Source organism: Scyliorhinus canicula, chromosome 5 (assembly GCF_902713615.1).
Source record: "Scyliorhinus canicula chromosome 5, sScyCan1.1, whole genome shotgun sequence".
NCBI classification, from domain to species: Eukaryota; Metazoa; Chordata; class Chondrichthyes; order Carcharhiniformes; family Scyliorhinidae; genus Scyliorhinus; species Scyliorhinus canicula.
The window spans coordinates 168,374,385-168,399,110 of NC_052150.1; the positions used below are offsets into that span (position 1 = coordinate 168,374,385).

General features: G+C 41.9%; 1 protein-coding gene across 1 annotated transcript in view; it reads right to left on the bottom strand.

The window, feature by feature from the left end:
• The window catches only part of trdmt1 (tRNA aspartic acid methyltransferase 1), a 105,486-nt gene that overhangs the window by 19,984 nt on the left and 60,776 nt on the right, over nucleotides 1–24,726 (bottom strand). Inside the window, exons 2-6 of the mRNA XM_038798029.1 lie at nucleotides 19,871–19,980; nucleotides 11,727–11,803; nucleotides 6,551–6,622; nucleotides 5,198–5,263; nucleotides 1,171–1,240 (exon numbers count right to left, since the gene is read on the bottom strand). Coding sequence (XP_038653957.1) covers nucleotides 1,171–1,240; nucleotides 5,198–5,263; nucleotides 6,551–6,622; nucleotides 11,727–11,803; nucleotides 19,871–19,980 — 395 coding nt within the window. The remainder of the gene's footprint in view (nucleotides 1–1,170; nucleotides 1,241–5,197; nucleotides 5,264–6,550; nucleotides 6,623–11,726; nucleotides 11,804–19,870; nucleotides 19,981–24,726) is intronic.

A 24,726-nucleotide genomic window follows, 5' to 3' on the forward strand; every position in this document is an offset into this window, starting at 1 on the left:
TGGGACCAGGATGTCCCACGGGGTAATACAGGATTTGCTTTCTTTTCTTCTCTACTGCTCTTCTGCCTCCAAGAAGTCACAGTGGGCGCGATTTAGAAGACTTGAATTAAAGTTCACTGAACGGCACATTTAGCGAGGTGTTTCCCGGAGCTGGAAGACCCTGCTATTCAACAACTCTTTACCCTTTTTTTTGGCCATGGAAAGGAACTTCCTGTTGAAGCCACTCTTTAAGTAATTTCCTGCACTGGGGCGTTTGTGCAGGAAGACTACTCGCGGATCAGGGTGCATTTTTAAAAGCAGCCTGATCTTTCGACCCCCAATGCGGCCTCCGGAAGCCCCTTACTTCACTTCACCTACCTCTTCCGGCTCCTCGAGCCCACCCTCACCCTACTAGTTGTAGGCAACTTGGTACAGAAACACACAGGCACACTAGTAGTGGTGCCCAAGTGCCGAAGAGTGCCAGGGTGCTCAGTGTCCGATCACCCAGTGGCCTCAGCTCCCCAGTGAAACCCCTCCGAGGTGCCACCATAACTGGTTCACAACTTTGTGAACAGTCCAAATGACGTCCAGTTGAGGCTATGCTGGGGAGGCCGGTGAACCCCCCCCAGGTGAATTGGGTGAACCCATATTTAAATGAGCCGAATGGCTTATGCGTGCCTGGATGTCACCCAGCGAGAGCAAGTTCCAGATCACGACGCTTCACGAGATTTCGTTGAATCGCATGAGACATTTTGAGCATCGCACATTGAAGAAATATAATCCCTTTCCACTGAGAAAGATCCTCGGGTTTAAATAGGGCTTAGCTTGTTCCAACTGAAGAACCCATAATCTGAAAATGGACTGTGTGTGTGGCTGCACATTTTCCGACCATTTGCATTACTGACATAAAATCAGGAGCCACACATGCCCAAATTTCTGATATACACTCCCTGTGGGTCAGGTGGCTTAGCAAAGTACAAAGCTCATGTGGAAAAACAAGCATTTCCATAAATCAAAGTTAATGAGATAACCCAATTGTACTGCCAGTTCAGCAACATTTCTTTTGCTTAAATCATCTTTCAAAATAAAATATAAAGCATTATTTCAACCATTGAAATTTTTTTAAAAACAAGTTGGAATAGGAAAAAATGAGGATCCAACCTCATCTATTAAATTAGCTTGTCTACATACCAAGGTTGGTGATAGTAGGAATGCTTGGTAAGTGTATCTGCAGCTCTCCAGTGTTTGGATTAATTTATCACTGTTTAAAAACAAAATGTGTTTTCAGTTTAAAAATACTGTTTTTAAAATTCATTTTGCAAACTTCAACTGTAGTTAAGTGTTTAAAATACAGTTTCTCAGAACCAATTTATCTTCACCTTATATATCGATAATACAACCACATCAAATTAATTATTATTGAAAAGATAATTTCACAAGTAATCACTCAGTTGTAGAACATATTCTAGTTCTGAATTATTTGTATTTTTGATGTTTTAAGAATTTCTTAATGAAAAGGGAATGGGAGAGAAATTACATTTGACAAGCCATTCTGATCAGATCCATAAAAAATAAGTTGCTTTCTGTGTCCTTTACTTGAATCCTCTCTGGCACTAATGTTACAATCAGTGGGAAATAATATTAGCTTGCTCATAATCTGTAATTCGAACTCGGTATTTTCCTCTTTTTAAGATGACACATTTTTGAGTGAATATATTTCAAGATACAGAATAAACATTTTCTATCTTTTTCAGCACAAGCATCAAGTATACCACCGAGTTACGAACATCCCAGCCGTAGAGGAGTCCATTTCTATTTTTTTTTAGTCTGCAGAACTCAGAGCAAATTTTGAAAACCAACTGCTGCTTTAACCAGCAAAGTGCAGACTAAAAACGGAAGGAATAAGGAGAAAAAATAAATCAGGGCAGGATAAGATGATATAAAGAAATCAGAACCAACGCCCAAGTTTTAAAGTAAAGAAGAAACTTAAAAGAAAAGTAATTGACTGTTACAAAAATTGCACAACTACCACAGCCAGCTTCAGCAACCACTGAGAAAGTAATCCAACAGTCATAAAATACACTGAACAATTAAAATGTTCCATATGGGAAGTAACATATAAATTACACGTTACTAGGAAAAGAGAACTGAGGTTTTAATTCAAAAAGAGAGCTGAGTCAACAGAGCTCTGGGGGTGGGGCACGGTTGGAAATCAAACTACCCAAATTGCCAAAATTTAAAGGAACTGTGGATTTTTTCTTCACTGATGTGATAAGAATTCCGTTTTTCTTAATTTTGTCTTTGGTCATGTAGCAAGCATTTTCACTGAGCTATGCACAGATATTGTACTGAGGTTGGACTGCCTAATCTGAAAAATATTGTAAATGTGTTTTGGAAACATATAAACTCTGATCCCACACCAGATGTAGTAGGTTTGCTGCCAGGAAGTCTGGCTTTTTTCAAATGAAAACACAGGCACACAATTGTAACATTCCATTTTCTACAGATTATATGTCCTGTCACCTTTGATAATCTATACATAATTCACCAGAATCAGGGATGGCGAACTGAATTCTGTGCATGTGCTTCAAAGATAACAAAAATATATCTCTTGATTAATAAGGGGATCAGAGTTATGGGGAGAAGGCAGGGGAATGGAGATGAGAAAATATCAGCCATGTTTGAATGGCGGAACAGACTTGATGGGCCGAGTGGCCTAATTCTGCTCCTATGTCTTATGGTCTCCCCTCAAAATTATGGGCGACAGTAGCACAGTGGTTAGCACTGTTGCTTCACAGCACCAGGGACCCGGGTTCAATTCCCGGCTTGGGTCACTATCTGTGCAGTCTGCACATTCTCACAGTGTCTGCGTGGGATTCCTCCCACAGGTCCTGAAGATGTATTTGTTAGGTGAATTGGACATTCTGAATTTTCCTTCAGTGTGCCTGAAAAGGTGCCGGAGTGTGGTGACTAGGAGATTATCTCACTAACGTCATGCAGTGTTAATGTAAGCTTACCTGTGACACTAATAAAGATTATTATTAAACCAATCCTAACAGTTCAGTTGTTCCCATTACACATTTGTTACTGTATTCTCAAAAGTAGTACAATAACAGCATATCATGCAATATTTAAAAGGAGATGCTTAAATAAAGTGCTCTCATTTTCAACACCTTTGAAATCAGTTTGGAGATCACAGCTAGAAAGCGTGCTTTGGGTTCTTCTGATCATAGAATCATGAAATTTACACGCAGAAGGAGGCCATTTGGCCCATCAAGTCTGCACCTGCCCTTGGAAAGAGCACCAAGCCCACAACTCCACCCTATCCCCGCAATCTCTTCATCATCTGTGCCAGAACAGGAAATATATCACAAGCTGATAATTATACTAATAAATAGTTGAACTCCCAAGGTAAGGGAAGTCATTCCCAAATGTAGTATCAAGCTAAGATCGAGTTGCAGAGCTGGGGATGAAGAAATATCAGGATCAATGTTCAGGTGGAGGGGAAAAAAAGGAAGAAGGAACAGGCGGGGAGAAAGTGGGGAGGGAAAGAGAGAAATGTGTGATGGGGACAAGGGAAATACAGAAGGATGAAAGGGAGAGTTGGAGAGGTGAGCAGGAACAGAGAACAACAGAAACGGAAGAGCAGAGGAAAAAGACAATTAGGGAAATGAATAGCAAGAACAGAAAAGGAAACATTTTCATTAGGTTGAGGGAGGAGGTGCAGTAGTCTGGACTACCAAATGCTCATCTGGATTTGGTACAACAAAGCCACTATGCATGGTGTAACATAGGAACAGGAGTAGGCCATTCAGTCCCTTGAGCCTGTCCGCCATTCAATGAGATCATGGCTGAACTGTGACCTAACTCCCTTAATATCTTTGTTTAACAAAGATCTACCTCAGATTTAAAATTAACAACTGATCTAGCTGGGAGAATACAGCCTGCAAAGACACTCAACTAGGGTGGGGGGGGGGGGGGGGGGGGGGAGGGGCGGGGAGTTAAGGTACAAGAAGGAATGGAGAGTGTGAGGTACAGGAAAACATGGTGTGAGTGGTTGTCTCTCTGTTTCATTTGAACCAAGCATTCCAAACAAGCAGAGCTACACCTTTCTGCCCAACATGTATATTAATTCCTCTCAGGAAGGGGAATTGCAACTTCTCTTCAATATAACCATCCAAAGTTCCCAGTGGGAATGTAGCGAGGGTAGGGGATGTTCTTTTTTGAGACTCCTGGTCCACAAAGTAGCCCTACCACAGGCCTCCTATGCAGCATCGGAACTGTCTGCCTTCTGGGTCTCTCCAGCACCATAGCTTATCATCAGGGCCTTCCTATCTGGTTCTAGAGCCCACAAAGTCACTTGCTTTACTTTGAGGGCACCCCTTTATTGATTTGCCCTAATTCCAGCCCCGGCAATGGCCACTGTTCCTGGTGGCACTACTGAGGCTGCTGAGATGTGGGCCCTATAATTCAGTTGGCAGCTTTTGAGGCCACTTTGTTTAGCAGTCGCTGGCAAAATACAACCTCAGGTCCTGGGTCCGTCCCCTGTGGCGTTCCGCCCACAAGATGGGATCCTTGCCCATCACCAAAAAAACCAAGGCATCTATTCTTTCTGCTGCTTCCTAGTTTAGAATCTGCTTACCTCAGGATCCATGAATAGTAATAATAATCTTTATTAGTGTCACAAGTAGGCTTACGTTAACTTTGCAATGATGTTACTGTGAAAATCCCCTAGTCGCCACACTATGGTGCCTGTTCGGGTACTGAGGGAGAATTCAGAACGTCCAATTCACCTGCCAAGCAGGTCTTTCAGGACTTGAGGGATAAACCAGAGCATCCGGAGGAAACCCACGCAGACACGGGGAGAACGTGCAGACTCCGCACAGTGACCCAAGCCGGGAATCGAACCTGGGTCCCTGGAGCTGTGAAGCAACACTGTGCTGAAGAGACATGACATTGCTTTCCTTGTTTACACAGGTTCCATATTACCTGAAGAGCTAGGGTGGCATGCTGTTTTGTTCACACTTCTATTTGAGAGTGAAGTGCCCAATGAGCTGACTTAACAGGTCACCCTGTAATATGATTTTAATCTAAAATATAACCTCAGTACAAAGGAAATTCAAGGTCAATATCATACAATCTCTTTCCAACACTTCATGGTACAAAAATGTCATGGTTTGAAATTAAGCAGAACCAGTTTCATGAAATGAATACATACCTAGCAACAGATGTTTCAAATCCTTTGACGTTTTCTAGAAGAATATATTTAGGGGTTTTTGAAAGCCTGGGAACACCAAAACAAAAATGAATTTATCCTTATTATTCTAATTCAGGTTTCACTTCCATACCATTCACACAGAAAACAGATATTTTAGAACAAATGATTTTGTGAAGTTTAGTACAGTGAGTACTGACCATTGCATTTCTCCTGTACTTTACACATTTCAAGAAATCAGAAAAAATCTTGAGTCTCTTTCAGCCAGTCAGGTACATGACCCTCAGAAAATTCCACAGCCACACTTAAGACTACCAAGAAATCAGGCAAAGTTTTAGGTTTTTTCACATTCAATTCCTGTAGGACCCATTGTGGGAATGGTCTTTACAAACTGATTTCAATTAGAACAAAGAACAAAGAAAAGTACAGCACAGGAACAGGCCCTTAGGCCCTCCAAGCCCATGCCGACCATGTTGTCCGACTAAACTAAAATCTTCTATACTTCCTGGGTCCGTATCCCTCTATTCCCATCCTATTCATGTATTTGTCAAGATGCCCCATAAATGTCACTATTGTCCCTGCTTCCACCACCTCCTCCGGCAGCGAGTTCCAGGCACCCACTACCCTCTGTGTAAAAAAACTTGCCTCGTACATTTACTCTAAAACTTGCCCCTCGCACCTTAAACCTATGCTCCCTAGTAATTGACCCCTCTACCCTGGGGAAAAGCCTCTGACTATCCACTCTGTCTATGCCCCTCATAATTTTGTAGACCTCTATCAGGTCGGCCCTCAACCTCCGTCGTTCCAGTGAGAACAAACGGAGTTTATTCAACCGCTCCTCATAGCTAATTATTGACAAAAATATTGATGCCTTTGCTTGACACAAGCAAAACTTAAAATGACTTACAAAGTCATCAGATGTAAAGATTTTGGTTTCTATCTTACCAATGCATTTCATTTTCAGCATTATATTTACCAAACCAATTTTAACAAACAATTTATCTACTCAATCAGCACTAAATTTTGCTTGTTAACATTGAACAGTTTTAGTCACATGGAATCATTTATTGAAATAAAATACCTATTTAAAATTAGTCTTGAAGTTTTGTTTTAAGAAACCGTGATGTGTTAAAAGGCAGAAATAAGACTAGACTTTGTCTGAGATTTGAATAGCTGGCATCAACGCACTGAAGTATCACTTCTTCTTTTGATTTTCAGATATCACCTGGCCTGCTGTGGATTGCAAGTATTTTTGTTTATATTTACAATTATTTCCTTATGGCTTTCAAAATATGTTACTGATTCACCATTGAATACTAATGCTTGATAACATTTTAGAAAATAATGTGTTCAGACCTTGGAAGTATTTCAAGAATGTACAAAAAGCTCTTGGTCCTGGGATCCAATACATCTTTCTGTGAACCTATTCTGTTTTAAAAATAAACACGCAAAATTAGTTTTTTGAAACAAAGATTTTCTTCTTTTTGAAACTGTTCCTAAACAGAAAATAACGCGAGAATGAAATAAAAGATTCTTTTATATTTAAGTATTTGGAAACAGAATAGTGAGGAGCTATTTGCTATCTAGTTTATTCCGCTCATGAACATGATCTTTAAATATACTATCAACAATACCGTAAGACGTTAAAGTAACTACAAACATGGCAAAAAACCCGTAGCACCATAAATGCTTTGAAGTATAATTCAACAAGCATTCAAGTTGTCTCGAAGGGTCATTTGAATACTTGTCCAAGTTACCTCAATAAGATATGGAATTTTTTCACTCACATCAAAATCAATGATAGAAGCTTCTTCAATAATTTATGGTTGAAACTCTCCAAAATCAAACTAGGATTCCACAAATCGTGTGCTAGCAGAAAACAGTCTCCTCCTTCTTATTGACATAAAGGTGAGCTATCAAGCATTCTTTGATGTTCTTGTTTATATGATACCGGACCTACTGTGGTATTTGCATTGTCTTTTATCTTAAGCACTGTTAACTAAAAACATTGTTCCATACAAAAAAAACTGGTCCTGAGAAAATGTAGGATGAATTAATGTGAATTGTCAAAAGGGTGTCCAATAAAAAAAATCAGAACTTCTACTAAAGATATTGAATACTGCAGCCAAAGTGTATCAGTAATGTCACGGTTAGATACCAAGTCCATTGCACTTTAAATGTTGATGTAGCTCTATCTATCCAGTCAAGTGGTGAGTATTCCATCAGACTTATAAATGGAGAAACTTTGTAATGAGGTGAGCCACTTAAATGACGAGTGTAATTAACATTTATACATACGAACATACAAATTAGGAGCAGGAGTAGGCCACTTGGCCTTTGAGCCTACTCTGCCATTTAATAAGCTCCTGGCTGATCTGATTCTAACCTGAACTCAGTAGATTTCCCTCCCTGCTTATTAAGAAACTATCTTGCACTGTTTTAAAAATACTCAGACTCTACTTCCACTGCCTTTTGAGGAAGAGAGCTTCAAATAATCTCAACTCTCAGAGAAAAGATCTTTTCTTAAAATCTGTCTTAAATGGGCAAGCCCTTATTTTTAAACCAGTTCTAGATTTGCCCACAAGAGAAAATATCCTTTCCACATTCATCCTGTCAACACTCCTCAGGATCTTTTCTATTTCAATCAGATCATCACTTACTCTTCTAATTTCCATCAGATGCAAGCATAGCCTGACCAATCTTTCCTCATAAGACAGGCCCTTGATTACAGGTATAGTCTGGTAAACCTTCTCTGAACTATTTCCACTGTATTTGGATCTTTCCTTAATTAAGGAAATACAATACAATACTCCTGATGTGGTGGTATCATCAATGCCCGGTATAACTAAAGCATAATCTCTACTTTTTATTGAATTCCCCTTGCAATGAACAATTTCATTCTATTAGTTTCCTAATTACTTACTGTACCTTAAAAATAATTTTTGTAGTAAGTGGTGATCTCCAAGATGTTGATGGTTAGGACGCAGTGATGGCAGTGTCATAGGTCAGAGAAAGCGGGCTGGGTTTTCTTTAATTCAAGATGTTCATTACCTGATACTTATGTGGCTCAAAAGATTATTCTTAGCCCTAGCTCGGTCGGTATCCTTGTCCTGCCATAGACGAGCAGCGGAGTCTTATTTATGATTGGAGGTGGATATTTTGGAATTATGTGTGAACAACTCCATTCCAAATCTTAAGGACACAAAGGGAAGGTCAATTACAAAAGAGCTGAAGGGGCTTGAAGCAAGCAGCCCTCCCTGAGGAACACCTGAGGCAATGTTCTGGAACTGTGTCGATTGGGCCAATGCCTTTCTTTGAGTCAGCTTCAAATCCATCCATTGAGATTTTTCCCTCTGATTCTCATCAATTTAATTTGAGAGGTCTCATTAGTTCTATAGCAAGTGAAACACTGCCTGCAATCAAAGGCAGTTACTCCAGCCTCTCCTCTGGCATATCTAGATTAGGCAGAACACAAACTGAACATTGGTGAGCACATGTTTTTGGGATGTGTCAATTAATAATAATAATCTTTACTGTCACAAGTAGACTTACATTTAACACTGCAATGAAGTTACTGTGAAAATCCCCTAATTGTCACTCACCGGCGCCTGTTCGGGTACACTGAAGGAGAATTCAGAATGTCCAAAATACCTAACAGCGCGTCTTTCAGGATTTGTGGGAAGAAACCAGAGCACCCGGAAGAAACCCATGCATACAAAGGGAGAACGTGCAGACTCTACACAGATAGTGACCCAAGCTGGAAATCAAAGCCAGATCCCTGGCGCTTCTAAAGCAACAGTGCTAATCACTATGCTGCCGTGCCACCCAGTTAATGGTATTAATGATTCATTTCAGTACTTCGACTATAATTGGTTGGATCATTTTTTTTTTAACGGATAGGGCATTCCAGATTAAGTTTCTGATCCATGGGACCCCTTGGACGTTGGTGGTATGCCAGAGTCATGATGTGGAGATGCCGGCGTTGGACTGGGGTGAGCACAGTAAGAAGTCTTACAACACCAGGTTAAAGTCCAACAGGTTTGATTCAAACACGAGCTTTCGGAGCGCACCTGAGGAAGGAGCTGCGCTCCGAAAGCTCGTGTTTGAATCAAACCTGTTGGACTTTAACCTGGTGTTGTAAGACTTCTTAGTATGCCAGAGTGTCATGGGAAGTTGATTAGATTATCTCTTACTGGATATGGTAATTGCCTGGCAATTATGTGGCACAAATGTTACTTGTTATTTATCAGCTCAAGCTTGAATGTTGCCATGGTCCTGGTGCATGAAAGCAGGGCTTTTACAGTATCTGAGCAGTTGTGAATGGTACTGAACATCAGCAACGTGCTGACTTCTGACTTATGATGGAGGGAGTCACTGATGCAGTAGCTGAAGATGTTTATGCCTAGCACACTACCCGAAGGAACTCCTACAGTAAAGTCCTGGGCAGAAACTATTAATCTCCAACAACCTCAACAATCTTTTTTCTGCTAGGTAAGAGTCCAGCTAGTGGAGAGCTTTCATAGAAACTAGAGTCAAGAATAGGCCATTAAAATCTATCTCTTTCTTGAATACATTCAGTGACTTGGACTCTGCAGCCTTGTGTGATAGTTCCACTAGTTCATTACCCTCTGATGAAGAAACTTTTCACCTCAGTTCTATATGGTCTGCTCTGTATCCGGAGACTGTTTCCCCTGGTTCCAGATTCCCCAACAATGGAAAACATCCTCCCTGCTTCTAGTCTGTCCATTCCTGTTAGAATTATATACGTTTCAATCAGATCTAAATTCTGGTGAATACAGCCCCAGTCAAAACAATCTCTACTGACAGTCCCGCTAACCCTGGCATCAGCCTAGTGAAAATTCAAATAAAACAATGAAAAGTATTCTACTACCAATTTTGTACAAAGATGTTCAAAAGTGTTTCCTAGACAGGGTAGGGTTCAACACTAATATAGCATGTCAACCTTTTCAGTATCATTTACCTGCAGCAGCATTTATCAATTCAAGAGTGTGAATAGAACAAAAGTAGGGGCAAAGTGCTCCTGGATGTAAATGACAAGTTCACTTTCTTTACTATAAATATGGACATTATTTTATTTAAGGTAAAAACTATGGGCAGAATTTAGTTCCACCGACAGTGCAATCCGGCACTCCTGTGCCTCCCTTGTGATTAAAACCCTCAGAGGACAGAAATCCTGCTTCTGAGAGAGCTACCAATCAGAGATCAGCTTGATTGCCAGCAGGAGCAATAATGCTCTAAGGCCTTCGCCAAGGGTTGTTACTCGATCCCTGGAGACAGGCGAGTGGGGCGGGATAGGGTCGCTGGTGGGAGAGCCATGGAATCCCAATAAATCCCTGAGCCACCATTAAATCCAGAGATATTTGCCTTTAAGTGGCTCATTCATGAGCCTAATTTGCATCCCAAAGCCAAGAGGGGGGCTTCCCATGTCGGCATACCCTACGAAATTGAGGACAGAATTCTCAACATTGGTAACATAGAACATACAGTGCAGAAGGAGGCCATTTGGCCCATCGAGTCTGCACAAACCTACTTAAGCTCTCACTTCCACCCCATCCTCGTAACCCAATAACCCCTCCTAACCTTTTTGGTCACCAAGGGCAACTTATCATGGCCAAGCCACCTAACCTGCACATCTTTGGACTGTGGGGGAAACCGGAGCACCCGGAGGAAACCCACGCAGAGAACGTGCAGACTCCACACCAACAGTGACCCAGCGGGGAATCGAACCTGAGACCCAGGCGCTGTGAAGCCACAGTGCTATCCACTTGTGCTACCGTGCTAACCCCTGCCATCATGCCCACCCCAGCAAACGCCATTAAATCCTAAATTTCTCTTCACAAATACAAGGATTGTATGCTCGAAAATGCAATATTAGTTGCAATATGGGCTGTCAATGTTCACTTTCATGTTAAGTGCATAGTAGGTTTGTTCTAAGAAATATTTAGAGCAGGAAGCCAATTACCTGGCTCTTGTCTCTGATGAAAAGTCATCAGCCTGAAATATAAATGCTGTTTCTCTCTACATAGATGCTGCTTGACTTGCTGAATGTTTCCAACATTTTCTGCATTTATTTAAACCAATACGTCTGTTGTAAAATGTTAGTTAGCAGTTTTGTAAAGGTAAATATGCACAATGTCAGTGTTTAAAAGTTCAATGTTTAATAATCAATGAGAAAAATAAATCTTGTATTTATATAGCATCTCATCACATCAAGAAAATGTTCAATGCCTTTCAATTGGCTAGATGGCTAGCGGGTGCCAACAGAGCAGGTTAAATTCCCATTCCAGCTGAGGTAGACTTGGGAACTGCCTCCTCACCCTGCCCCTGAGAGTGAAAGGCAATGGCAAACCATCACTGACAAAAACTACCAAGAAACAGGCATAGGATGAAGGATCAGCAGACAATGAGCTCAGGACCTGCCTTCAGGCATTGCACACACACACACACAAAAAAACTTCATACTGAATTAACTGTTTTGAATCGTAGTCATTGATGTTATACAATCACCCACCTTGTGAATGGCTGACAAGGAGGGCTCATTAGGATCATGTCAAATTCCAATTTATTGAAATCATCCAATGCCATACCCTAAGATAAAAGAAATACTTAATTAATTTTTTAAAATCCTATACTCTAGGATGTGGTGCAGGAGCAAGTAGGCAAATGAGTGCTATGTTCAGTGATTAACTCTTTTGCATTACCCAAAACGTTTTAAACAGCACAGTATCTACAACACCTTGACTTGATAAAGAATCATGCTCTGCAGATTCAATCTTAAAGACTGCTTTTATACCTCTAAATCTTTCCCACTACTTCTTACTTTTTCTTTCCTTTCAAAGGTTTAGGCATCACCTATTTGCCATTTCATTATTATTTATCTTCTCTCCTATCTTTTTAACATTGACACTTAATTTTCTGATAATATGTCCTTGGAAACAAATGAGGATATCAACCTGGAGCTGCAGAGATTCTGTTAGAGATATGTGCAGGTAATCTATGAACCAATACTAATCATACTTTAAAAAGTCAAAGCACCACTGACTCCAAGCTATTTCCTTGCATGAAGGAATAATGGGATATCCCTTTACATCCATAAGACCATATTTGGCCCATCCACACTGCTCCGCAACTCAATTAGATCATCACTGACCTAATACAATCCTCAACTCCACATTCCCGTCTTATCCCCATAACCCTTCATTCCATTGCTGATTTTAAAATTTGTCTATCTCAGCCTGGAACATACTTAATGACCCAGCTTCTACAGTAAAGATTCCACAGATTCACTACCCTCAGTGAGAAGAAATTCCTCCTCATTTCTCTTTCTTAAATGGGAGACCCCTTACTCTGAACTTATGCTCTCTGGTCCTAGACCTTCCCACAAGAGTACGTCAATGGATACATTTACACTTTTCATTCTTGGAGTGTGAATATTCTTCTTTTTATGGGCTATTTACTTGTCATTTACTTTTAACAATGTGTAACCATATTTTTCCTCACCTTGGCATCAATGGCAATGCAAAAAATCTGGCAAATCATAGAATTTGTAGTGCAGGAGGCTATGTGGCCCATCAAGTCTGTACTGGCCCTTGGAAAGTGCACTCTACTTAAGCCAACGCCTCCACCCCATCCCTGTAACCCATAACCCCACCTAACCTTTGTTTGGCACTAAGGACAATTTAGCAAGGTCAATCCACCTAACATTTACATCTTTGGATTGTGGGAGGAAATAGGAGCACCTGGAGGAAACCCACGCAGACACGAGGAGAACATGTAGACTCCGCACAGGCAGTGACCCAAGGGGAATCGATCCTGGGACCATGCCGCTGTGAAGCGACAATACTAACCACTGTGCTACCTTGCCACCCCAACTGAAATTTTTGAGTGAGATGTTGCTTTAAATCCTTATTTGAGGCCTCCTCCATACTTGCTCCAGCCCAACAATCTTCAAACTATAAGCAAACCCAGCTTGAAGAATTGAGAGATTTTATTCCTAACAGTCTGGTAAATCAAAGCTTTCTATATTTGTATGATTCAACTATTAATTAGAAACTAGTATCAAAATGGACGGGGAGGTCTCGTGGAGCAGTGTTAATGGCCTGGAGCGGGATTCTCCGACCCCCCGCCGGGTCAGAGAATCGCCGGAGGCCGGCGTGAATCCCGCCCCCGCTGTCTCCCGAAGTCTCCGGCACCAAAGATTCGGCGAATCCCCCCCCCGGCGATTCTCCGGCCCGCGATGGGCCGAAGTCCCACCGCTGTCATGCCGGTCCCGCCGACGGGAATCAAACCACCTACCTTACTGGCAGGAACAGGCGGTGGGGGCGAGCTCTGGGGTCCTGGGGGGGGCGGGGGGCGTCACCTATTTGCCATTTCATTATTACAAGGTGGCCTGGCCCGTGTTCGGGGCCCACCGATCGGCAGGTGGGCCTGTGCCATGGGGGCACTCTTTTCCTTCCGCCTTCGCCAAGTCTTCACGTTGACGGAGGCGGAAGTAACCCCCTCCCCTACGCATGCTCGAGGATGACGTCAGTAGCCGCTGACGCTCCGGCGCTTGCGTGGGTCTCCGCCGGCCGGCGAGGTCCCTTCGGCCCCAGCTGGTGTGACGCCAAAGGCCTTTCCCACCGGCCGGCAGGGCACCAACCACTCCGGCGTGGGCCTAGCCCCTCAATGTTAGGGCTTGGCCCCTAAAGATGCGGAGACTTCCGCACCTTTGGGGTGGCCTGACGCCGGAGTGGTTCACGCCACTCCATCCCGCCGGGGGACACCCCCCCCCCCCCCCCCCCCCCCCGCCCCGTTTGCAGGATCGAGGGAGCTGGGAGCGAAGTATGGGCTGGAACAGGGGGAAATATTTAGATCCATGCAGGTTCGAGACTTTGTCAGGAAGGAAATACAGAGCTTCCCGGTAGAGCCAGCCACCACTTTGCTGGAGGAGGTCCCGATGACAGGGGTACTGGAGAAGGGGGTAGTGTCGGAGGTTTACGAGGCTATTTTGGAAGAGGAGAAGGCACTGCAAAAGGGGATCAAGGCAAAGTGGGAGGAAGAGTTGGGAGATGATATGGAGGAGGGGTTCTGATGTGAGGTGCATCGGAAAGTGAACGCCTCCACCTCGTGCGCGAGGTTGGGGCAGATACGGCTGAAGGTGGTATATAGAGCACTCCTCACAAGGGCGAGGATGAGCCGGCTCTTGAGGGGGTAGAAGATGTGTGAACGTTGTGGGGGGTGGGGGACGCAATCAACGTTCATATGTTTTGGTCCTGTCCAAAGCTGGAGGATTACTGGAAGGAGGTTTTCAGGGTAATCTCTAAAGTGGTGCACATGAAACTGGGCCCAAGCTCTCGGGAGGCCTATTCGGGGTGTCAGACCAGCCGGGGTTGGAAACTGGTTCGGAGGCAGTTGTTGTAGCCTTCGCCTCGTTGATCGCCTGAAGGCGGATCCTATTGGAATGGAGATTAACCTCTCCACCTTGTGCCCTGGCGTGACGTGGGGACCTGCTGAAATTCTTAACTCTTGAGAAGGTTAAGTTTGAGCTGAGGGGAAGGATGGAGGGGTCCTACAATTCATGGGCGTTATTCATTATGCACTTTCAAGAATTGGATTACATCTAACATTGGGAGGGGGGGGGGGGGGGGAGGCTTGTGGGACTGTATGTGTTAATGGTGACTATGGGTGATTCCTGATTCCTTTTGTTATTTGTTTATGTTAACATGCGAGCGCTGTTTGGGGGTTTGGTGGGAGGATGGGATTGCTGTTGTTGATATGGGGATTGACATTGTATTGTTACTGCTTATTGTTTATTGGTGGTGGGTGTAAATTTGGGAGAAAATGTGTAAAAGGAGAATAAAAATATTGAAGGGAAAAAACTATATTGTCCACGCTTGTAAATGGACAATATATGACCAAGACCGATCAAAATTTTCTACATTGTAAATCACGGCCTTCAGGACAGAAGCTAAGTGTAAAACATTAAAGGACAAAATGTTTCATCATCATCACTTTAAACCTCCTGGTTGAAAGGGAAGGTATAACTATTTTGATGAAAAGTTGAATTTCAAATGTAAGTCATATCACGATCGTGTAATTGGAGGGCTCAATTGAGAAAGGACAACATTCCTATTTACACTACTGTATTAAAGTCCTAGACATGTTTCTCTTGAATTTATTCCTAACATCACTATGAATAGTTAAACTACCTCAATGATAAATGGTAAAATAGAATTTCCAGCACAGAAACAAGTCTTTCAGCCAGTGGTCATGCTGTACAAAAGCCTCCTCCCATTCTTTCTCATCTAACCACTTCTTTGGTTGAAACACTGGAGGCAGGAACTTGTTGCTCGGACTTTCTACCTTTAAAAGTAGCTGAAAATTATATTGTTAGTCTTAGTGATCAAAAAAGTGGAGCATTCCCAGAAGATGTTCTCTATACCTGTGATGACAATAATGTTCAACTTCATGAGTGAACCGAATCTCTAAAAATCAAGCATAGTATTCAGTTTGTACAAAACATTCAAAAAGCCCTTTTTACATTACAATATGTAATTTGTTTAATTAGCTCTGCAAAAAGTTGACATTCCTTGTGCGTGCTAAGTATGATACCATCAGTACACTGCAGTATTCTGCTTCACCTAGTTGAATCAACATTGAAAAAAAATATTGTAAGTGAAACCATCGCAAAGGTGGTGGAGTCAGGGCTTCCAAATATTATGGTGAGAGGAATCTTCAACCTCTACTTTGCCCAAAGTTTATGATAACAAAGTAATAGCAGATGTGAAAACCTGTGTCAGATTGGCTGAGTTGATGGCAGGTCAGAATGTTGTAGAATCTACCACTATTACAGACTTTATTATTAACAACTAAACGGTGACAGAATGCAGAGCTGTGACATGCAGAGCGATTGGGGTGCCCTAATGTAAAATGCATTTATCTCTTTCCTTAAACGAGGTAGCCAAAACTGTACACGGTACTCCAGCTGTGGTCTGTTATGTCCTGCATAATTGAAGCATAACCTTCTGACTCTTGTATTCAATTCCCCTTTCAATAATCATAGATTATCATAGAATTTACAGTGCAGAAGGAGGCCACTTGGCCCATCTGCACCGGCTCTTGTTCCTATCCACTCTGAGTGGTCTTAACTGCCCACATTGGCCCCCTCCACCCCTCCTTTCCTATCCGCTATTGGCCTCAAACAGATCCTGGAACAGGCTGATAAATAGATCCCACGCTTTGTTGAAGCCCTCGTCCAACCCTCGGAGAGCGTATTTGATCTTCTCCAGATGGAGAAATTACGCCAGGTATGCCAGCCAGTCCACAGCTGTGAGTCGTGCTGCTGATTGCCAGCTGAGCAGGATTCTCCAGCGTGCGATTAAGGAAGCAAAAACAAGGGCATTGGCTCTCTTCCCCATATGAAGTTCTGGCTGGTCCAATTACCCCAAAGGCTGCCACTCTTGGGCACAACTCCACCCTCACGCCCAGAATCTTGGACGTGGCATCGAAGAAGGCTATCCGTAACCCGACTAGGCTGGGGCAGGCTCTGAACATGTGGGCATGGTTGGTCGGGCCTCCCTGCACCGTTCACAATTGCCCTCCACCTCCGAGAAGTACATGTATATTCGGGTTCTGGTTAGGTGCTCTCTGTGCACCACTTTGAACTTCATGAGGCTTAGGCTTGCACAGGAGGTGGAGTTGGCCCTGCTGAGTGCTTTGCTCCAGAGTCACCACCCCTCCTCCAACCCTAATTCGTTCTCCCATTTCTGTCTTACTCCATCTAGTGGTATCCTCACCCTAACAGTCGTTCGTACATGTCCCCACAGTTTCCCTTCTTTGTACCGTCTGCTTCTATCACTTCCTCCAGCATTGTCTCTCTTGGAGCCCTGGGGTACCTCGTCGTCTCCTTGCGGAGAAGGTTTCTGATCTGTAAATGTCAGAGCTCCTGTCCGTTCGGTAGCTCCAATCTTTCTTTCAGATCGTCCAGGATTGCAATTCAATCTCCTGTGTAGAAGTCCCTAATCGCTAGCGTCTCCCCATCCTGTCTCCACTTCTTAAAAGTGGGGTCTTGCATAGCTGGTGGGAATTTGTGGTTACCGCAGATGGGGGCCATGGTGGACACCTTGGATAAGCCGAAGTGCTGTCTCATAGAACATAGAAAAATATAGCACAGAACAGGCCCTTCGGCCCACGATGTTGTGCCGAACCTTTGTCCTAGATTAATCATAGATTATCATAGAATTTACAGTGCAGAAGGAGCCACTCGGCCCATCGACTCCCGGAAAGAGCACCCTACCCAAGGTCAACACCTTCACCCTATCCCCACAACCCAGTCTCATGTGGTTCCAAGTATTTTAACGTAGCTTACACCACTGGGCTGGATGTGTACTGTGCCGGGGGATGGGAGCGCTGTCATGGTTCGGGCTTGGAGGGTCGTTCCTGTGCAGGACTCCTCCATTTTCACTCATCCCTTTCTCAGCCCCTTATCCATCCCCTCACACACTCGGCTGTGGCTGTCCAGTTGTAGTATGGCAAGTTTGGAAGTGTATTTTTGGAAATTCATTGGATTCTTCTCCTCCCCACACAAACATCATAATAATTTTGTCTATTCCTTGGAAAAAGGCCTTAGGGATGAAAATTGGTATGGATCTAAATAGGAAGGGGAACCTTGGCAGTAAGTTCATCTTGATCGTCTGCATCCTCCCTGCCAGGAAGAGTGGGAGTGCACCACATCTCTGTAGGTCCTTTTTAACTTCCCTCCACCAGACTGGTCATATTCCATTTGTGGATCAGTGTTCAGTGGTGGGCTGTCTGAATACCCAGGTAGCGGAATTTGTTTTGGGATAGTTTGAATGGTAGACTCTCCAGCTCTGTCCCTCCCCCGTTCGGGTTCACCGGGAATACCTCTCTTGCCCTGGTTGAGTTTGTCACCCGAGAGGGTCGTGAACTCATCCAGGAGCTTCATGATTTCCTTCAAGCCGTTCTGTGGGTCCGAGGTGTAGAGGAGCAGGTCATTCACATAGACTGAGATTCTGTGCCCTCTGCTTCCTCTTCGGATGCCCTGCCAGCCTTTTGTGTCTCGCAGCGCGATCGTCAGGTGTTCAGTTGCCAGGGCGAACAGGAGCGGGAACAGCGTGCATTCTTGGTGCCTCTGTGCAACTGGAAGTATTCAAAGCTAGTGGTGTTGGTCCGAATGCTCGCCTTGGATGACTGTATAGGAGGTTCACCCATGAGGTGAATCCTGTTCCGAGCCCAAACTGCTCCAATACCACAATGAGGTACTTCCATTCAACCCTGTCAAAGGCATTTTCTTCCTCCAGGGAGACGAGCAACTCTGGTGTAAATAAACAATTACATTCTATTAAGCTATTCTAATTACTTGTGCATCTGAGCACAGCAGTGTTACAGGGAAAATGTTACTTGTGTTGTTGCACAGGCATACAGTGGGACCATTTTTGTTTAATACCTTCAGAAATGACCTAGTGCTAGGATCACAAAAATAATGCCTACATTTTCAGATGATACAAAGCATGTGAAGACAGACCTCAAAGCGAAACAGAAGGAATTGAATATTCTTAGGAATTGGCTGGCAGATAAAATTTAATGTAGACAAATGCAAAGAGCTTCACATGGGACCAAACCCAGAAGGTCAGGTGAATTAAAAAGTTACCTGCAGAAACATTGGCCCAGATTTTACAGTCAATGGCAAAGCAAAGATGACTGCTACCAACTTCAAAGAAAACCTCACTGAGAGATTGTTTGGCTTGCAATTAATTATGATTTTGTTAAATAGGGATTCCTCGTATCACTTTGTAGTTATGTCACTCAGTTGTCCAAGCATTATAGAATTCTCACAGTCAACTAGGAAGTGAACAGCAAATATAAATCAAAATCAAACTCGAACAGCGATCGGATTGGAAAAGGGGAGGTTTACTGATTGCCAGCTCTGGGTTGGTTGGGGTAGAATTCCACAGTGCAGCAAGTAAATGATAGATTGCAAGTTCAAGATTTCAACATTAATCTATGCTTGTGTAAATCCTGAAGTTGGGGTCAGATTCAGGGTAGTGATGATAGTGAATACTGACAGCTATAGTTCAGCGAGTGACTGGGAAATCACTATATGCAACAGCCTCCATAGGAAGGCAGTGAAAGCAGATAGTGTACAAATGGAAAATAATACTTTGGGACACCGCAAAAGAGTATTATGTCTCATGACATATGCAAGCATAATTGGGAACAGCAGCACTAGCAGCTTTAACACCTCATGTCTGGGTCTGTTGTAGATTAATTGATAGATAATGATTGCTACAACAACTCCATTATTTCTGTATTGGCAGAATGTTAGAAGTGAATGAGATGGGCATTTATTTTTCAAATCATCTGGCAATCGCTATGTTCTGAAATGAGCCACCTTTTGGACATAATGATAAACCAAGATTCTATCTACAATAAAAGAAAGTTGGTTGGACCGTTTATGTCTGGAAGGTAATCTCGAAAGTCATTTTTAGGTAAAAATACTATTTTTAAAAATATTATCAATATTGTAGAATCAAACAACCAATGGCAGAGAAAAGTGCAAAACAAAATATTGAAAATGGCTGTTGTTTCTCACATATAAAGCATGCAAAGACTAATGCATAAAATTTCACAAAATATACGGTTACAACAACTTACTTCAATTGTCTTGGCACAGAGGTAGGTATTAGGAAAGTTGTGTTCGTAAACTTCATTAGCAACAGGATTGATGTCAACTGCAGCAACAAGGTCTGCAGCAATGCAGCTTTCTATAACAAAAACAATTGTGAATTGTAGTAAGATACAGTGAAGCTTTTTGAAAAACAAAATAATTTCTTAACCAACAATTTCTCTACTCAATAGTACTACTTAATCAACAATTTCTCTACTGAGTAGTACTACACTCCGTATGCTCATATAATGTATTTACATTGTTTATTTATGTATGTCCTATGTTTTTTCAAATATGGAATGATCTGTCTGAACTGTATGCAGAACAATACTTTTCACTGTACCTCGGTACACATGACAACAACTCAAAATCCAAATCCAAACAGCTAAAAATCCAATTTTGGTAGGATTATGGGATGAACAACGTATTTATATTATTTGCTTCCTTACATCATTAAATAGTGGCCCATATATTGCATAGGGAGACAATTGGGTAGCTAATTGATATTCAAGCTGTTGTCTATCCCTATAATCAATATATTCAGGGACACCACCTTTAGTGGTTCTTAAATTCACATTTCTTTCACAAGTCTCTTAGATTATCCCAGATATTAAATGCACAGTAAGCATTTAAAGACAGGTTCCAGGTTATTGTCAGGAAGGGAAAAGGGAGGTGCCGTTTGCAGTGGGGCATGTAGCACTTGCTGGGAAATAAAGAGGAACATTTCAGGGCTTGGAACACCATTCTAGCAGCATGCAGATGCCATCAGATTGAATTATAACGTATTATTCATTCAATAATTTCAATTTAGGGGACGATGGTAGCATAGTAGTAATGTCTCTGGACTAATAATGCAGAGGCCCAGGCTAAAGGTCTCAAGGCACTGGTTCAAATCCTACCAAGGGTGCTGGCGAAATTTCAATTCAATTCATAAAAAAATCTGGAATTGAAAATTAGTCTCAGTTACAATGACCATGATGCTATCATTGATTGTCGTAAAAAACCCAACTGGTTCATGAATATCCTTTAGGAAAGGAAACCTGCCACCCTTACCAGTCTGACCTACATGTGACTCCAAACAAACGGCAATGTGATTGACTCTTAACTGCCCTCTGAAATGGCTGAGCAAGCCACTCAGTTCAAGGGCAATTAGGGATGGGTAATAAATACTGGTTTTGCCAAAGAGACCCACATGCCATGAAAGAATAAATTAAATAAATACTTTAATGAAAAATGATCAGATTTTATATCCATTGACGATGAATGAAAGAAATTCTAGCCAATGTGAGCATTGAGGTTATTGTAATTGGGAGCCAATATGAGCTTCATGAGTACAGCAATGGAATTAATTCCCACCCAAAGAAAGATTATCGATGAATTACAGATCCAGTATATAATATTTCTATACTGGTTTTCAGTATAATAAGGGTTTCTGCTATATGCTTCTCTTACACCAAGTCCCTGCAACACCATTAGTCAAAGAAGGTAACATTCTATTTGATAGTTAAATGTTTTAAGATTGCTATTTTCTTTTTTTGTGTTCACCTCACTGATCTTTCCTGAGCATCAATATTTTGCCCATGCACTACATATTGAAGAACTTTAAACATAGGACTTAGGAGAAGGAATAAACCATTTGACCCTTTGAGCCTGCTCTGCCATTTGTTAAGATCAGGGTTGATCTGGTTGTGGTCTCAATTCTGCTTTCCTGGCTGCCAACCCTGCCCATTACTTTTGATTTCTTTGTCTTTCAAAAATCTATCCAACTCAACCTTGCTTAACATTCAATGACCCAGCCTCCACTGCTTTCCACGGAAGAAAATTCCACAACTAATATCCCCGAGAATAAAATCATAGCAATTATTTCATACTTCAGCCTCGAGTTGAAAAATTTGCATTTCACAATACCATGGCATGCCTGTGCTTCTTCAAACATTAATTTTAGCTGTCAAGATTTTACACTGCAGTTCTATTCACAAATATTATAAATGTGTTTTATTGCCAAAATAGTTTGCCAGTATTTTGTGTCATAAAAAATTATATTAATTTTGGAACTTCCACTGATGCAAAAAAAAGTCTATGAACTTTATAAATAATTATGATGTAATTTAGCTTGCATAACTTATAACGAACTTTGCAGACCTCCGCTAGAGTTTGGGCCAACATGAGCTTCCTCCCGTCTTACATCATCTCACCCTATCAGCATATCCGTCTATTGCTTACTCCCTCCTTCACTTATTTAGCTTCTCCTCAAATTTTTCTATGCTATTTGCCTCATCAGCTTTTCAGGCAGCAAGTTCCACATTCTTGCCAACCTAAAGGAGTACTCCCAAATTCCTTATTGGATTTATTAAGGACTATCTTATATTTTGACTTCCCCCACAAGTAGAAACAACTTTTCTACATCTATCCTATAAAGTCCCTTAATCATTTTCAAAGATTTCTACCACATTGCCTCTTTCCAGAGTCCTATTCTCAATTCAGTTTTTATCCTTTTGAATCTATTTTACACCTTCTCCAGTGCTTCCATATCCTTTTCGTAATATGAGACTTTAAGTATAGTGTAACCAATTTTTATTCAAGTTGAACATATATTTTTTTGTTTTTGACTTCAATCTCTCTCGAACACCAGGGTTTGCACATTTTCTGCTTTCTTAACATGTGTTGCTAGCTTAATGATTTGTGAACTTGTACCTCTGCATCTCTTTGCACCTCTACCCATTTACACTTCTAATTTTTCAAGCAGCAAGTGATCTAATTTCTCTTACCGAAATGCACTTCTCATATGTCCAATTCCAACAGCAATTGCATCAACATTATCATTTTATATTTGCCTATGCAAATATATCAAATGTATTCAAAGAGTAAATAATTAATGCATTCTCACCCAAACAATATATCTCCCACACAGCAACACACAGAACCAATACGCACAACACACTTCTACTCAACTTAATGTAATATTGTGGTATTGTGTGAAGCAAATAATGGCATGATAGGAAAACTAGTCAAGTCTTCTTGGTACAATTGAATTTAAACTGAGTTCACATAACCTAAGGCACAGATACAAACAGCCGAGGTCAACTTGACCTGAGAACTGGCTGACGCTAACACTCAGATAAGACTCGTTCGTCATGAGACCAGAGGAGTCTAAATATATACGATAAGCTAAAAAACTGTCTCTTCCTGTACTTAAACAAATTTGTCCATCGCTTAAAACAAAGACAAGATAATGACATGAGACCCGAGTCCTCTAAAGGTCAACAAGGAGACGCCATTGTAATGATTATTACTTATGTTTTACTTTCAATCAAATTCCTGACCAAGTTGTATTCATGTTATCTTGATCCTATAATGTATAAAAATCGCCTTATTCTTCTGTAATATCGCAGACTTGGGACGGACTCAGCAGTTTGTACTTGACTGCTTTCCGACTTCAAGTCTCAGCCATTACTGCTAGCAGTCAGTTCTAGTTCGTAAATAAAGTTCAGTTTTGCTTACCTAATGAATGCTGTTTGAATTTCTCTATCACAGTCCGGAAGCGGGGGAAATATTGAATACAACATTTGGCGCTGCGAGACAAAATCCAATATCCTGAAGTGAGCTTCCATGAGGGACTGAGAAAAAGTGATCAAGGCCACGACCGGAGTACAGAGACAGACGCCGGCACAAGGTATGATTCAGCTTGGTCTCTCTCTCTCTCGGATTTGTGCTGCGACCCCTCATCCCTGACGGAAGTAACTAAACAGGTGACGGTTCTCGAATCTAAATTTGACTGAGTACATTTTTTTTGTGTAATTAGCCGCAGGTCAGGGACCTTGTTGATCTGGTTTTTCATCCGCATCAGATTTATACAGGCTGTCAATAAATTTGGGTCAGGGACCCTTTGATTAAGTTTTGGGTTCAGGGACCCTGTCAATAAGTTTTGGGGTCAGGGACCCTCTCAGTAATTTTTTGGGGTCAAGGACCCTCCAATTTGATTTGGTACCAGAAATTTTGTTTGAGCGTTCTTTTTTGCCAGGGGCAGATTTTTACAGACATTATGCGACATTATGCGACAAACTTTAGACAAAACTAGGGGCAATTCCCCTCTATTTTTCATGTGTTTAGAAAAAAAAAAACAGTCCACTTAAAGCAACGAACAATCACTATTTATGAATTGAATAGATAACGCCCGCAAAAAAGGGATTAATGAGTGTGTGAACAGTAAAGCGAAAGATTGGAAGACTTTAAAATTGTAATGTGAGCTTTGGGATAGAAATCAGTGAAAATGATAAAAAGCAATCTGGCAATAACAAATCTCCTGTTAGCAGAAAAGTAGGACTGGCCAATCAGATTATAGGAAAGGAGGATCCTCCCAGTTGCTCTGGCATGCCGATGTTCCCCTATTCAAGCGATACGGAAGACGAGGAGAATTTGAACCCTGAACCCCACCCTCATTCTGCGCTCCCCGATCCTACAATTCCACTGCCCCAAGTCCTGACTCCCACTTCTGATCCCATTACCAATGAAACTCCAGCTAACGTATCCCCCTTAGCGACACGCACTCGGTCACAGACGCAAGCCGTAAATATCGAACAACCCTTCTCTACGGAAGACATGATAATTGACTAAAAGGTGTTGATTAAAAGATCCACAACAAGGAAATTATAGAAGTGAAGTTAATAAGTTACCAATTTAGAAGCATGCTGGCAATAATGACTAAAGTTTAACATTGCTTTTGAACGAAATTTAGTACATCAGATAATGTAAACTGACTACTGCTTGGAATGTTGTACTGGCCTTATTATGATAACAAGTGGTTCTTCTGAAGGACAACAAAATTCATACTCGAATTGTTTTT